Genomic DNA, 17,517 nt, shown 5'->3' with positions numbered 1-17,517 from the left:
TCAGAGGTAAAGGAATTCAAACTGACCACAAGTTACAGAAAATGCAAGGGCCAAATCTCTATTGCTCCCCCCTCTACTTTCAACCTAGCTTGGCCTGGCCTTCTGGTAAGCAGAAGTGGGAAGTCCAAGGGTGAGGGCCCCCTGAGAGACATTCGTTTGTACACACACTCCATCTCTCCACCCATCCCAAGCTGGCTGCAGCAAGGTTGCTCCAAAGAGACCTGGTCTTGGGATGCTACAAAAAGCAGGTCACTTCAGTCCAATTAACTAGTCCAAGGACACGGCTAGTTAACAGGTGTGCTGCTTGACTGAGTACACTTTTGCCTTCCTGTTTATTCACACATGCCTACACATATACTATCCCAACTAGTCCTCCTATCTTCCGTCGACTTGTCCGTTTAAGCCTATGTCCTTCCAGTCACAGGCCCTAGCACTAAAATGTCTCCGCTCTCAGCAGGATACTCGCGAAAGATAATACATTTTGTATACTTTGTACTTCTCGTTTGGTCCAATTGATTTCAGCTTGATTTGACTAGTACTTTAAATCTAACCCCTGTACCCCTGTACCATAGCTGGTTGCAAGCTCCCCAGGTAAATCTGGGAGCCCAGCACACACACACAAACCTGGGTCACAGGGAGGCTGGTGACAGCACAACTACCGTCTGCCTTTCACCCCCTTCCAGATCATCGCAACGACGTGCTTACCCCCTCACCAAACCAATGATGTGAAAATCATTAGTAACATGATTTTCACACAGTGACTGGTATATTTCATCAAGCTCTCCCATCAAATTTGCACAGTGGTAGAAATCCTGTCACCAATGACATACAGAGAAAACCCTTTTCCCCTGCCGTCTTCCCACACCCTTCAATTCATTGGCATAGGCTGACCTTTGCTTAGCACAACCCTTCACCAATAGTATGACATACTTACAATAGCCTAAGATTTGAGAATGTAGAGCTAAAAATTCCTGTATATACACATATGTGCTTTGCAGATAAATTAAGATTCTAAACTATTATTTCCTGTGAGGGTACGTGTAGCTCACGAATCTCAAAGCTACTGATCTAAAATAGCATACAAAATCTCTCAGTGAGTCATAGGCATTAAGATCTTATGTAAATCTGAAGCCTATTTTAATATTAATCATTTATGCAATTATTACTGTTCAAAAAATACTTACAAGGCTAAATAGTCATCTTGCAATGCTGCCACATTTTCACAAATTATAGTTGAATAAATATTCCATATTGATGTAAGTCTCTTTAATAGATACTTCTATCAACAGTAAAGAAAATATACTGTTAGTTCTGGTTCACAACACTGAATTTGCACTGTATTTCTCTTTATCTGAAAAGACATTAATAGTGACAGATATTTCTTCAGAAATGGTTTTTATTTGTTAGTAATGTGTGATTGGTTTCTTTTTAACCTTCATAGGTTCAGTTTTCTCATACAAAATATGGTGTTTACAAAAATACCATTATTATAGTTTTGTGTAAGCCAAATAATATAATGTATGTAAGCAAACTGCCTGGCATATAAATAAATAAATGTTAGCTATTATTATCATTTAATATCACCTCATCTATTTCTGGTTGTCTTCAAAAATGAAAAATTCAAAACTATTAAACTTTCTACCTTAAAACGTCTACGATATACATATATCTCCAAGAAAATAAGGAGAACTGATTTATGCCTCGGACAAATTTAAGGTATGTGTCTGAAATAAAGTTTCTTCAATTGAGCTATCGGCTAGTAAATAATAAAATTATAGAAGTTACATGTTTAAAATACATTCCTGAGGTTAAACTAGATATTATTCATGAAAGTTCTTTAAAAACAAATATTAGTTTTTACTTATTTATGCAAAACCAGTCATCAGATATAATCAATGAGCCCCCTGGATCCCACACATATTTACATGCCTCCTCTTGGTCACCACCCCCACATTCAAGTAAGTTCCCATCGGCACTTTGGGCAATAGAGCACAGAGACTGCAGACCCTGAGGTGTTTGTGGTCTTGCTGTCAACCTGCCCCAGAAACTCACTTGGCGTCATTATCACGGAACCGACTTCCTGCTTTGTCCGTGGCCCTTGACCCTCTGAAGGGCTGCTCCCTACCTTTGCTTTGATTTTACCTGTGCCATCTTATGATCACCGTGTAAAACCTAACAAGAGAACTTTTCTCTTTTTATGTTGTTTCAGTTATTATAGTATGTTATTTCTTCACTCAATTATAATTTCCTTCTCTCTCTGCACAACATCAAGAGCAACTTTGAAACTTTCACTTTTTCTGGAACATACCTTTCTGGTTTTAAGTGCTGGCCCTGTAAATCAGAGTATTCAATTGCAAATACAGGATTGTTAAAAGTCATTCTGTTGGAAAATAGTTACTAATGCATACTATCCTCTTCTGTAAGAAAAAAGGCATACCATTTCTATCTACTTCTGGTTTCTTAGGACACAGTGCCTCTTCTACAAGAATTAAGTACCTTTCCAAACTTCTATCATACGCATCTCTTGGACCAGGTTTATGACTTAGGGTATTTTCTTTTAAAAATAATGAGTCACACCTAAAAAAATGAATATATATGGAACTAATATAATAGACTGTTACTTTTGGAAAGGCCTGCTTCACAGATGCTCTTCAGAACACAGAAAGAGGAAGAATGGGTTTTTTAAAACCACATAACAAAGAATGAAATTACCTTTAATAATGTGTATATATCATAGTCGCTCACATCAGAAACAACATTCCTGGGTAGCAGGTTCACCAGAACTGCATGCCATACTATGATTTCGTCTTCTTTAGCAAGGTACTTGGTTAAATCAAGTGCTGTTTCGATCTCAATATAATTGTTTCTGTTTGGTTTAAAAACACACACTAAAAAAAAACTTCACTTGCTAAATGATTTGCACACTGTCCATATTTTTTCCATGCTTTAATGCCTGACTTCAACAAGTTATGTGAAATCAAGAAGTCAGAGGGTAAAGGCCCCATCTTGTTAATAAGATGAGAACCAAGCAATGTTTACCAACCCTCAGTTTCAATTTGGATATTTAAGTACCCAAATTCCCGGAGGCTATAGAAAATCTAGGCCAAATATTGACCTCATTATGGGGCAAAGAAATATTTGTGCATTTAGTATGCATTCTTATGAGAGTATAATTCCCATTCAACAAATATTAATTAAAGGTCATACTCTAATGTTCTGCCAGCACAAACTAGAACATAGGACAATACTTTTGCCTACCATTGAGGAGCTTATCGCTCCAGTGTGGAGCTGAGATTTGTGAATAAGTAGCTGTTAACAAAAGGTCCTAAAAGAGGCAATGAATATAGTAAATTAGCAAAAAAGGAAAACATGCATGTGATGGAAAAGTAGACAAAGGCCTTCTGGAGGAGGAATATGAGAAGAACAATGAAGAATGGGTAGGATTGAAATGAGTAGTGAAAAAGAAGATAGCTTAGGACAAAGAAGATAAATGGGAATTGATATGATGGGCAGACCAAGCTAACTGAAGCAGAGGATTTATTTTGTGTATAGTTGAAAGGTGGTGCCTCATAAGAAAGGTGGATCAAAATCGTGGAGAGCCATGAATGTCAAGATGAAGAGTGTACATGTGGTGGGAAGGTATTTAGACAACTGGGTACCATCATGAAATTGATGCCTAAAAATTTAATTGCAATTGTGCTGGAGAAGATAGAATGGAATTCAGGGGAACTGAAGGCTAGAAGCTAATGCAATAGACCAAGCAAAAGATGATGAAAGCCTGGCTTAGTGTGGAAGCAGTGAAGGTAGTAAGGTGAGAATCCAAAAGACTTTCCCTAGAACGAATAGGTAAGATATGATCATTATTTGGAAGATGTGGAGGAGTTCAGGATATCTCTAATGTTTCAAGTTTGGGTGATGGGAAGAATAGTGGTACCTTTGACAGAGAAGAGATGACAGCAGGAGCAATTTAGAGACAGAAATAAAGTTCAGTGTCCCAAGTGCTGAATTTGAACAATGACAGGATAAACAGAAGACAGGAAGAGACAAGTAGAGATGTAAATGTAGAAATCATCAACATATCTTCCACAAACATTATTGAGTACCTTATATCTTCTAGGCACTGTACATGTACATAATAAAATGATCACTGAAATTTAAAAATGCATGTGTTGCCCTGGCCAGTTTGGCTCAGTGGTTAGAGAGTTGACCTGCAGACCAATGAGCCAAGGGTTTGATTCTGGTCAAGGGCAGAAACCTCAGCTGCAGTTTGGTCCCCGGCCCTGGTTGGGATCATGTGGAAGGCAACCAATCTATGTGGCTCTCTCACAATAATATCTCTACCCCCTCCCCACCTTCTCTCTCTCCTTCCCTCCCTCCCTCCCACTCTATCTGAAGATAAATGGAAAAATATCCTTGGGTGAGGATTTTTTTTAAATGCATGTGTTATCCAAAGGAAAGATAGAAAAAAATAACATAACCATTGCTGGTCTTGAGGATGCTCACAGCAGCAGGAAGAAGAGAAGTCAGACACATGAGTAGAACCAGGTTTGCAGAATGGAGTCTCAGGAAGCCAAAATAGAAGTTTCCAGGAGGTATGGTCAACAGTATCAAAGTCATGGTAACCTCAGAGAAGAGTTTCAACAAAGCAGTGAGCAAGGAAGTATGCTGCAGGTCACAGAAGGAAAACGTAGTAAAGAAATGAAGAATAAAATAAACAGGCATTCATTCAAGAACTATGACAAGCCAAAGAAAGAGGGAATACACTAGATAAATTACTATGTATACTCCTTATTTTATTGTCTGAACATTTAAATTCTGAACATTTATTAATTTACCTGGTTAAATACTTACCAGCAGCAAGTATATGTATATATGTGTGTATATATATATACATATATATGTGTATATGTATATATATTTATATATATTATTTATATAAATGATATTGAATAAATATAATATAAATAAAATCAATAGTTTTGTAATACGTTAAAACACATGCCATATCTCATTATACTTATACCTATAGCCATCACCCGTGGGCAACATAAATCACTTCAAAATGTCAGTTCACAGTCTATTTATTTCCAGGAACTTGTTTCTTAAATGTCAGTTACCTTATTTCTTTAACCCTCAATATCATAGAAAAATATGGACACATCTATAACCTTCCTAAATTTATCCATTTTAACACTTTACTAGAGTTTACAAAGGCAAACCTGTATCACTTGCAGTTTAGCTAAATTTTTACTCCTGATTGATATTTTAAAAATGATGATTCTTGCCCTGGCCAGTTTGGCTCAGCGTTTAAAGCGTCAGCCTACAGACCAGAGAGTCCTGGGTTCAGTTCCCACTAAGGGCATGTACCTCGGTTGCAGTGTGTCCCGGCCCAGGTTGGGGTTGTATTTATGGCAACCACTCAGTGTGTCTCTTTCACATTAATATTTCTCTCTCTTCCCCCCTCTCTCCCTCCTGCTCTGTCTGAAGATAAATGCAAAAATGTCCTCAAGTGAAGATAAAAAAAATAAATAATGATTCTTGCCCTGGCTGGTTTAGCTCAGCGGTTAGAGCATCAGCCCTTGGACCCGAGAGTTTTGGGTTCGATTTCGGTCAAGGGCACATACCTCAGTTGCGGCTTGGTCCCTGGCCCTGGTGGGGGTCGTGCGGGAGGCAACCAATTGATGTGTCTCTCTCACACCGATGTTTCTTTCTCTCTCTCCCTCTCTCCTTCCAACTGTATTTGAAAAATCAATTTTAAAAAATCCTTGAATAAGGATTAAAATAATAATAATAATAGTAGTAATAGTAATGATTCTTATATTTTTTGTAGTAATCTTATAAATATTTAAACTTTTTTCTATTTATAGCTTCTCTGCCGCATCCTTTGCAAACTTTTCCTTTAAAAGATTCCTCTTAAAACTTCGAATCATCTTTGCTGTTCTTTCAAGACCCTTTAAAAAATTCTTCATATCAGTTTAAATCATATTGCACCAAAGTTAATTAAATTGAAAATATATAGAACTTTGATTATAATTGACTGCCAAGTTTTGACTTGAGAAAGAACATAATCTTCCTCTCAAACTGTTGTAAAAAGCATTGTTTTCTATGGCTTTGTAATTGTAATAGAGATTCTTGCTCTTTCCTAATAGGATTCTTTTTCTTTTTTATTGTGGGAAAATACACATAAAATGTACCACTGTAACCATTTTTAAGTGTACAGTTCAGTGGCATTAAATGCATTCACAACGTTGTGCAACCATCACCACCATCCATCTCCTTAACTCTTTCCATTTGTAAAACTGAAAGTCTATATTCATTAAATAATCTCTCTCTTTCCCCTTTCCCCCAGCCCCTGGGAGCCCCCATTCTACTTTGTGTCTTTATGATTCTGACTACTCTAAATACCTCATAGAAGTGGGATCTTACAGTATTTGCCTTTTTGTGACTGGCTTATTTCACTTAGCATAATGCCCTCAAGTTTCATCCATGTTTATTGCATATTCCAGGAAATTCTATGTAATGAAATTCCATTATAACCACAGAATCTGATCCTAATTTTGATAAGTTAGGGCCTGGACATACTAAAGAACCAACTTCATAGTGATGAAGTTCACAGTGGTAAGTTCTCAAGGTGCAAACATACTCACTTAGACAAGGAAAAGGCATCATCGATCAGCTGCAGTCTGTGAATAACAGGAATAGCCTGCAAATTAGATCCCAATATGTGCAGAAAAGATGAGAACTTTTTTTTAGTAGGAAAAAAATGTAAAAGAATAACATTTAAAGATCATTGCTGCTTACAAAGTACTTTCATGTGAATTATCTCGTGTAGAGAAATGATAAATGTTAAGGGTAGTCCCCATAATTTATTTATTATACATCTGTTTTTGATAAATGATCCCTCTGGACATGAATCATAAAGATTAAATAAGGCTGAGAGTTTTGCCAAAATTCTCCCTGAAAGCAGCATATTAAAAAATAAAAACAGGAAGCCAAGTTTAAAAGACCTCTCCAAAACAGAAAGCGTATATTATATTGTACTACAATGTCCAAATTATTGTCAGAGGGATTTTTTGGAATAGGAGGCCTTAAATATGATTTAGCACTATTTTGGTAATATTGAGGTACTTTTATAAAATGGTATCTCTCTTCTCAAGATATTACTACCTTGACACAATACCACCAATGAGCCTTATGAATCATGAAAAGGCAGAGGTCAACTGCCAACTTAACTCCTTAAGCTTCTGTGTGAGCTCCTTGGCATTGCCAGGCCAGGACTCTGTCTCAGCTTTAGTGTCCTAAGGATGCCCAATGGCTCCCACAGTATTCTTCCAACACCTCCCAGCATTTTCATATATTTGACACTAGAAAATTTATCTTCACTACATTCCTTTGAACATCTGAGGAAGCAAGCTTAATTTTTTCCTGGGTAATAGTCTCATTTTTTTCTGGCACTAATAACATATTTTCTATAGTAATATTAATAATTAAAATATATTTTATTTGCTCACCAATTATGTTGTAGGAATAATTGATCTCAGGCTTTAAATAAGCAAATCTACAATGGTTTCAAGAAATCATTGCTGCAATGACAAGACCTAATGCTTCCAAAGCCAAGAGAGCCCTTAGAAATTAACAAGAATTTAGCTACTCTGAAAAAGATTTAAAACAAAATATCATCATACGTAGTTTTTGTAGCTTTACTCAAAAACATGATAATAATGTTCAAAATTCATGGAACATGTTCTGAATGCCTGAATTGGGTCAGGCCTCTGTTAAACATAACACATGCATCACTTGATTTAATCTTCGCAACAACTCTTTAAGGTCGGTCTGTTACACCCATTAGTGTACAGATGAGGAAACTGAGGCATGACTGGCCAAATAAGAGGCCTAGGTTCACACACCTGGTAAATGGTGAACAAAAATATAAACACAAGTCTACCTGAACCAAAACCCAAGGTCCTGCCCTGGCCAGTTTGGCTCAGCGGTTAGAGCGTCGGCCTGCGGTCCGGAGAGACCCGGGTTCGGTTCCCGCTAAGGGCATGTACTTCGGTTGCAGTTTGTCCCCGGCCCTGGTTGGTCGTGCGGGTGGCAGCCACTCGATGTGTCCCTTCACGTCGATGTTTCTCTCTCTCTCTCACTTCCTCTCTCTCCCTCCCACTCTATCTGTACAAAAAATGGAAAAATATCCTCGGGTGAGGATTAAAAAAAACAAAACAAAACAAAACCCAAGGTCCTGATCAATGTTCTTCTGGTGGAGAGGTTGCTCCGTATGTGTCTCAGAGAACTTTCAAAAAGAGGGAGACCTAAGGCTTCTTTCAGTTCAACACTCTAGTTCAATAAATGGAGTCTCAGTGAACTGCTCAAGGTTTCACAGCTGAGCCCACTCTATAGACTTCTATGCCAGCATCCATTTCCACCAGTGCAGGTAGGGTTTAATCCAGCCAATGAGCATCTTACTGATTAGAGCTACATTTTAATATTTATAGATTGCATAATGATTTGCAATTGTTTCACAATTTAAAGTGATGTTGGATTATTATTGATATTTTGTGGATTCAATTCTCCCCTCCAAGGGAGAGGAAGAATGTAAATTTTAGAAAATGAACATTTTCTAGCATATACTACACACCTATTTTGGGCTTAGAAATTTTAAGTATATATTTACCTACATCATCTCTAATCCTCATGATAAATAAGAAATACATAATATTATTTACATCTTATTATTATTGTTTTTTATCCTCACCCAAGGACATTTTTGCATTTATTTTCCGATAGAGCGAGAGGGAGAGAGGGAGGAAGAGAGAGAGAGAGACATCAATGTGAGAGAGACATATCGACTGGTTGCCACCCACACGACCCCAACTGGGGCCAGGGACAAACTGCAACCGAAGTATGTGCCCTTAGTGGGAACTGAACCCGGGTCTCTCTGGTCCGTGGGCCGACACCCATGTGAGCCAAACTGGCCAGGGCTATTATTTACATTTTAAAGTAAAGAAATGAGAGAACATTTAAGTAACTTGACTAAGATTACAAAATTGATGGTTAATAGGAAAATGTATTCTTATTTTTACCTAGAAATATAAAATTGTTGTGGAAAATTAAACTAATGTTAAAAAATACGAGGGTGTTAATGGGGGGAAAAGGAGAAACATCTGTAACAAAAACAAATTAATAAAAATAATTTTTAAAAAATACAATACATTTATCTGAAATCTCCCCTGTCTAAGAATAAGAAATGAGGGGAGGGTCTTTTCCCATCAGACAGGTTTATAAAAGCTCAACTCTGAAAGGCTAGAGTGCAATATTAATTATATTTAATAAAAGGTATAAAAGTAATCTTACCTTAGGATCTTTTTCAAGCAGTTGATTTAATTTCTTCCAACCTAATTTATCATAGTTAACTCTATAATATCCACTCATATTCAAATTTAAAATCACCCAGTCATGATCAGAATCTGAAACTTGCATTTCAGGGAATAATTCTACAAGGGAATATGTGAAATGTTTGAAATGGTACATTCAAAAAATATTTCAATGTATGTTTATACTATAGTCTCTTAGTTCTAAACAATAAGCCCAATGAAACAAAAATTAAAGGAATTTTAGTATATATATATTTATCTTACCATATAATTATAGTTTTTCACATTAAAAACTTTTGATTTGAAACTTTTCTTTAACTCTCTGTTCAACAATAATGATATCACACTTAAGTTCTAAACAATAAGCTTTTCAAAAATTGAATATTTCAACATTTTATTCTCTGCCTTTATATAATATATATTCATGTATATATGTGAAGATATTTAAAAAATGTGTTACTTACTGCTGCTTTTATCTAGCCAGACTAAAGACTGTGTAGTTCCATTTTTCATCCAAAGAATAGGTACAATCCATGTGTCACTTATTGGGAAAAATTTTCAAATTCAGTTAATTTTCACACATAAGCATGTAAGCACAGAGCCATTATTAAATGAGATGATAAATAATAGAACTCGGAATCTTCAGTCATTCCCTCTGGATGTGTAGGACTTGATTCATGATTCACTGTTGTTTTTACAATCCAGTTTTGCTTTAGCTATTTGTTTACTCTCTCTTGTTGTATCTTATAGGTTTACTACTTATAACTTAAGGTAGCTACAAAGACAATCTTGTGTCTGAAGCTCTAAAGGCCTGTTTATAATAAATTATAGCCACCTGGCCTTTTCAGAGGTCATTCAAATGCTGCCGACAGACCCAAATCTATCTTTGCCAAAAGAGGTAAAGAGTAATTTAAGAAGAAACAGCTTGGCAAACATTTTAAAATACTTTTCTATGTCAAGCTTTCTCTCATCTTAAAAATGTTCAGCATGACTCAGCCAGATTATTCATATTTCCTGAATGTCGACATCCTTCCCGCATCAGTGGACTTGACCTGGATGAAATAGCTGACCACAAAGAGGGCATCCGTCATCTGAAGGACGTGCCCCTTGGAGATGGGCAGTATTTCCAATCTTGCTCAAATGCTCCCCAGTCTGGGTTCTGAAAGGCATTAAGCTGAGGGTCTGGGTTTTACCTCAAGAGGCATACCTCCTGTCAAAGACACAGAATATCACAATGAGAAGAGACCTTTATGTCTCTTGTTTCTCTTCTCTGGGATTTTAAAGAAAGAGTAGGACAACCTGAAAATTTTGGTGGTGGTATTTGAAAATTAATGACCTGTTTTAATTTGCATCTCTCTGATGATTAGTGACAATTAGCATTTTTTCATATGTCTCTTGGTTATTTCTATGTCCTCTTTGGAGAAGTGTCTATTCAGGTCCTCTGCCAATTTTTTCATTGTATTGTTTGACTTTCTTTTGTTGAGTTGTATGAGTACTTTATATATTTTGAAAATTAACCACTTATCCATTGTATCACCACACACCTGCCAGAATGGCCGCCATCAACAAATCACCAAATAACAAGTGCTGGCGAGGGCGTGGAGAAAAGGGGACTCTAGTACACCGCTGGTGGGAATGCAGACTGGTGCAGCCACTATGGAAAGCAATATGGTGTTTCCTCAAAAAATTAAAAATTGAACTTCCATTTGATCCAGTGACCCCAATTCTAGGAATATATCCTAAGAAGCCTGAAACATAATCAGAAATAATATATGCACCCCTGTGTTCATAGAGCAATATTTACAATCGCTAAGATCTGGCAACAGCCCAAGTGTCCATCAGTAGATGAGTGAATAAAAAAGCTATGGTACATATACACAATGGAATACTATGCAGCTGTAAGAAAGAAAGATCTCATACCCTTTGAGATGACATGGAGGGACCTAGAGAGTATTATGCTAAGTGAAACAAGTCAGTCTGAGAAAGCCAAGTATCACATGATCTCACTTATTTGTGGAATCCAATGAACAAATTAAACTGATGAACAAAATAGATCCAGAGACATGGTAGTAGGGTAAAGATTGACAAACCTCAGAGGGAAGGGGGAGGGAGAGCGGGAAGAGATAAATCAAAGAACTCATATGCATATATGCATAACCAATGAACACAGACAACAGTGTGGTGAAGGCAGAGGGGGCAGGCAAAGGGAAGAGAGTGTCAGTGAGGGGAAAAAGGAGGGACTGTAGTACTTTCAACAATAAATATCAATTTTAAAAAATTAATTACTTATTTGTGGTGATAACTACAATGAGATGCAAGGATCAAAACTTTATAATAAACAGTTAAACTTATCTAACAAATTAAGAAATAGAAGGAATGGAAGGAGAAATGGATGAATGCTAAACCACATTATACTCATTATTTCATTTCATTTTTTATAACAATCTCCTGGGATACATATTATTACATTTACTTTATAGATAAGGCAACTGAAACTCAGAGATTTTAAATAAGAATTACCTGAGATTTGAATTATGGTAAATTCAATATTTGAACCCAGGTCTAACAGTATTTAAAAGCCATAATTTCGCCCTGGCCGGTTTGGCTCAGCGGTTGGAGCGTTGGCCTGTGGATTAGAGTCCCGGGTTCGGTTCCCGCTAGGGGCGCATACCAAAAAAAAAAAGGCCATAATCCTAACATCATAGGTGTGGCTACAAATACACATATACATGCATGTGTGGACACACACAGAACTATTCCTCCGACATAGTTACCATTCAGTACCATTTCTAGGGAAGAGAAAACAACCTTGCAACAAGGTCTCCTTTTCTTTTAACTAGCATGAGGTCATCCACGGCTCTAGCATATTACCTGCCACCCAGAATCCTGAGTAACTCATTATTTCTGTCTGAAGGACAAAAACGGAATACATAACACCCAACCCTTTGGTCACTATTGTTGGGGAGGAGTCTGTCTTGAATCCTTAAAAGCAGGTCTCTGGCCTGGCTCAGGACAGCAGGGGCGCTGCCTCATCCCAGCACCCCAGTAACATCCTGCACGGAGCCCTAAGTCACCATCCCAGAGCTACTCTGCAAGAGGGCGTGTAGCCAGTAAGGGTTAAGCTTCTTTGCCCACAGGCTGGTTTCCATTATATCAGACTCAACCCCAAGGAAGGTAAAGACAGAGGAGCAACTCTACCTACTTGTGGGTGAGAAGAGTCTGATTTTTAACCTTTTCAAGATAAAAGGGCTCCTGTTTCATGACACCAGTAGATACATTTAAGGTGATGATTGGAAAGCCACTCTGGTATGTCCAACTGTCCATGATACTTTTTACTGTTGTTGGCAAAACAATTTTACTCTGGTCATCTATGGCCTGTTGTTGAAAAATCATCAGAAAAGCAGATATTTATCATCAAAAATTTTTTGAGGTAGCAATCTCCTAAAAGAAACTACATAGCTATTCTATATAGTAATTCCCGGTGGGTGATATTCTGGGCCAAATTCAGCACTCTGGTTCCTTAGTTTATTCATTCGTTTATTCATTCATTCATTCATTCATTCATTCATTCTTTCATTCATTCACTGAACACATAGTTTTAGATGTAATATGTAGAGGCTCTGTTTTGGACACTGGGAATATCGTGATGAAGACTAAAGACACCCCCAACCCAAGGGAGTTTCACAAACAGGCAAAACTCTTTCCTGCAGCATTGCCACACACGCAGGGCCGCCCCGTCGTGTTAAACTCTATCGTACAGAACAACTTGGCAGAAACACGTCAGGAAGTAGGACATACCATCTGAAAATGCCTCCATAGATCATCTTGCTCAGCATTTGAGTAAGAAAATGTCTCCAAATATGACTGTAAAAATAGAAAAGTTAAGGTTAGAATAAACTACATCCCAAAAGCAATGTATGTTTACTTGTCTTCCAGGTAACAATTTTGTAAACTCACCTTAAGTGCGCTGATAAATAAATTCTCATTCAGGAAACTAGAAAGCATCCGGGTCATAGACGCTCCCTAAGACATAAGAAGCTGTCCATGATTTGAACAAAATTTAGTATCTAAATACTGACACATTGCATTTGATAAGGATTATTCTGGGCTGTGTTCCTGATTGCATTGTGCACTTCAGTTGAATGTTTCAGTTATTCCAAAACAGCTTAATAAAATAGTAGACTGTCACTAATCAATAGGTAAAAGGTGAAATAATATCCTACATATAGAAAGTTCAGGGTGTATAAAATGTTTTAAATTGATATATTTACATGGCAAGAATAAATGTGCACCAAACAGAAGGGTTTATCTTAAAACAAGTGTCTAAGTTAATTTATAATAATAAATGGTACTGAGCACCTAATATGGCTTGGTTAATATTTACTAGATAAAAATTGATTTAATCACACACACTTTCTGGAATCTATCTACTGAATATAATTAGGGTTATTTGTATCAAAAATTGTACCATAGTATGTTAGCCTATGATACTTATAATCCATCTTATGCAACTTTCTGCAAGAGTGCAGAACAAAAGGAAATATATGACTGATTTTACCTTATTGTAAGTAAACAAGTCAAAGAGCTCATTGATTTCACTCGTTTCTGTGAAATTTTCCACCTTCATGGATACAGCTCTAGACATCAGGGCGTGATCTTCTCTGAGAATGTCATATAAAACGTTAGAAAAAAAGACCTCATTCTAAAAGGAAAAGATTGAGCCACATTAGGTTCTGAGGTGTCACACAAACATAGAATTCAATGTTCCCAAAATACTTTCAAAAACTGACATGAAAAAGGGAAAAACAAAAAAACAATTGAAAAGTGTTCTGTGAGCTGCAATATGCCAAATAAGTCAGGATTCCGTGAATAATAAAACTCTAGGATACTTCCCTTCCATTTGTTGTCCTTTTTATTTCAATTTTTAAAATATCAGTTACAGATTTAATGTGATTTCTAAGAGGTCCCTGGGTGAATAGCATCTCTTGGTTGTTTTAATCCTCTAGAATTTTATAGATAATTTTAATAATCTAATATTAATCTAATTACTAATAGCAACCCCTTAAAGTCAATCAGCCTCTCTTTTTTTTTTTTCCCTCACCCGAGGATATTTTTCCATTTTTTGTACAGATAGAGTGGGAGGGAGAGAGAGGAAGGGAGAGAGAGAGAGAAACATAGACGTGAAAGGGACACATCGAGTGGCTGCCACCCGCACGACCAACCAGGGCCAGGGACAAACTGCAACCGAAGTACGTGCCCTTAGCGGGAACCAAACCCAGGTCTCTCTGGACCGCAGGCTGACGCTCTAACCACTGAGCCAAACTGGCCAGGGCCAATCAGCCTCTCTTACATGGACATTTATAAACCAAAAGCATGTCATAGTTATACATTCACAAGGATGTTGATGTAATAATTTGTAATTGGAAATAAATCCACAGATTGGATACAACAGTTTATATATAGCTCATGCATTAAGAGAAGGCAATTTGTTATATATATATATATATATATATATATATATATATATATATATTTTTTTTTTATCCTCACCCGAGGACATTTTTCTATTTTTTACTCAGATAGAGCGGGAAGGAGAGAGAGGAAGAAAGAGAAACATCGATGTGAAAGGGACACATCGAGTGGCCGCTACCCACACAACCCAACCAGGGCCGGGGACAAACTGCAGCCAAGTTACATGCCCTTAGCAGGAACTGAACCCGGGTCTCTGTGGACCGCAGGCTGATGCTCTAACCGCTGAGCCCAACAGGCCAGGGCCAATTTGTTACATTTTAATGAAAAGTACAGAACTCTCCAAAAGACTAGATTCTCTGACTCATGGCAAGGGCCATTTCTTTTTATTTTATTTTATTTTTTCCATCACCATCATCCCCTCTATGCTCTCCCACCTCTCCCACCCCTCCCCCCCTGCAATCACCATACTGTTGTCCATGAGTTCTCTCTCTTTTTTGTTCTTTTTTGCTCAATACCTCTGTCCCCTACAACCCCACCCCCCCCCGCCCCACCACTACCAGAGCTGTCTGCCTGCTCTCTATCTATGAGTCTGTCTCTATCTTGCTTGGTAGTTCAGTTTGTTCATTAAATTCTACATATAAGTGAAATCATATGGTATTTGTCTTTCTCTGGCTGGCTTATTTCACTTATGGTGAGGATGTAGAGAAAGGGAACATTTGTGCACTGTTGGAAATGCAGATTGGTGTAGCCACTGTGGAAAGCAGTATGGAGTTACCTCAAAAAATTAAAAATGGAACTGCTTCATAACCCAGCAACTCCACTTCTGGGAATTTATCAGAAGAAACCCAAAACATTACTTTGAAAGAATATATGCCCCCCTATGTTCTTTGCAGCATTATTTACAATAGCTAAGATTTGGAAGCAGCCCAAGTGTCCATCAGTAGATGAGCAGATAAAAAAGCTGTGGTACCTTTGCACCATGGAGTACTATTCTGTCATAAAAAGGAGTAAAATTTTACCCTTTGTGACAGCATGGATGGACCTGGACAGCATTATGCTAAGTGAAATAAGGACCATTTCTTTCTGAAGGGAAGCTAGAAGGAGAACCAAAGTACAGCCAAGGAGTGCATGGGATGGTTGAGCCAAAGAAGGGGCCTTGGGGAGCAGCAGGGACAGCTCACGTATACCCTGGAGAGCGGGAGAGCTCCTGATAATCCACACGAAGCCCCCCTCGGGGGGTCCGCACGATGACTCCTCTCTCCCCGGGACAGTGTCAGATAAACTTTCAAATTCTGTCTTCCTTCCATTAGCCAATGTTTTAATCAACCCTCTCCTATAAGTACATTGTTTTTAGATTTATTAATATCATTGAGTAGGCCATTATCAAACTCTGAGACAGGCTGTCATTTAAGACAACTTTAATGTCAATAAAGATCACCTGGGGATTTTGTCAAACTCATATTCTAATTCAGTTTATCTGGGATGGGCCTGTATTTTTAATAAATGACCAGTTGATGCTGACATTGCTAATTTGAGAATCACACTTTGAATAGAAAAAATTTAGGGGACACAGCTGTATAAGTGATCTTATTAAGTACAGGTTTTATGAAGCATAGTTCAACACTCAAGGTTTCTGTTTCTGCATATGGTTCTCTGATTTTTGTATTTAATTTCAATCTAATGACTAGATTAAAAGTCCATGATCTCTCAAAGATCATTGAAATGAGGCCTTAAGCTTTTTAAAAAAATATATAGGTTTTTATTGATTTTTTTTAGAGAGGAAGGAAGAGAGAAATAGAAACTTCACTGTGAGAGAGAAACATCAATGAGCTGCCTTCTGCATGTCCCCTACTGGGGACCAAGCCTACAACCTGGGCATGTGCTCTGACCAGGAATCTAACAGAGACCTCTCAGTTCATAAGACAACACTGAGCCACATGGGCCAGGAGGCCTTTTAAGCTTTTATTTATTTATTTTTTAAAAAAAAAGAAAAACAAAGCTTGTGGTAATTTGCTCAAGTGCCAGGATCCGATGCTCTTCTAGCAAGGATTATATTCACTCAGCTCCACAAGCAACTGAGAAATGTAGACTCAGAAATGAGTGATTAAGAACCAAGGATGAAAAAAAATAACTAAATGGTACAAAAAGAGTCTAGTCTTACCATCTGAGCTTCTAAAACACTAGTAATATGTTTTCATCAATTTTCCCAAATATAACAATACCTTAGCCATTTTAGTTGCATTCAGAGGTACAGATGATGTTAATATACTCTATTCAATTAAGAACATACAGGGTAAAATTTTAAAATGGTCAGAAAACCTGAATACACACTTCTCCAAAGATGACATACAGATGGCCGATAGACATATCAAAAGATGCTCAATGTCACCAATCATCAGAGAAATGCAAATCAAAACCACAATAAGGTACCACCTTACACCTGTTAGAATGGCTGTTATCAACAAGACAAGAAATATCAAGTGTTGGAGAGAATTTGGAGAAAAAGGAACCCTCATGCACTGTTGGTGGGAATGTAAACTGATGCAGCCACTATGGGAAAACAGTATGGAGGGTCCTCAAATAAGTGGAAAAGGGAAATGCCTTATGACCCAGTGGTTCCATTTCTGGGAATACAACTGAAGAAACCCAAAACACTAATTTGAAGTACTCTATG

At 37.5% G+C, this 17,517-nt stretch overlaps 1 protein-coding gene across 1 annotated transcript in view; it reads right to left on the bottom strand.

Moving 5' to 3' along the window:
- The window catches only part of LVRN (laeverin), a 61,538-nt gene that overhangs the window by 13,330 nt on the left and 30,691 nt on the right, over nucleotides 1–17,517 (bottom strand). The window contains exons 7-15 of the mRNA XM_036280155.1: nucleotides 13,930–14,073; nucleotides 13,329–13,394; nucleotides 13,170–13,235; nucleotides 12,574–12,746; nucleotides 9,836–9,912; nucleotides 9,352–9,491; nucleotides 6,648–6,703; nucleotides 2,713–2,866; nucleotides 1,185–1,279 (exon numbers count right to left, since the gene is read on the bottom strand). Of these exons, the coding sequence (XP_036136048.1) occupies nucleotides 1,185–1,279; nucleotides 2,713–2,866; nucleotides 6,648–6,703; nucleotides 9,352–9,491; nucleotides 9,836–9,912; nucleotides 12,574–12,746; nucleotides 13,170–13,235; nucleotides 13,329–13,394; nucleotides 13,930–14,073 (971 nt within the window). The remainder of the gene's footprint in view (nucleotides 1–1,184; nucleotides 1,280–2,712; nucleotides 2,867–6,647; nucleotides 6,704–9,351; nucleotides 9,492–9,835; nucleotides 9,913–12,573; nucleotides 12,747–13,169; nucleotides 13,236–13,328; nucleotides 13,395–13,929; nucleotides 14,074–17,517) is intronic.

Source organism: Molossus molossus, unplaced genomic scaffold, assembly GCF_014108415.1.
Source record: "Molossus molossus isolate mMolMol1 unplaced genomic scaffold, mMolMol1.p scaffold_m16_p_3, whole genome shotgun sequence".
Classification (NCBI taxonomy): Eukaryota; Metazoa; Chordata; class Mammalia; order Chiroptera; family Molossidae; genus Molossus; species Molossus molossus.
This window is presented reverse-complemented; position numbering and strand designations above follow the sequence as displayed.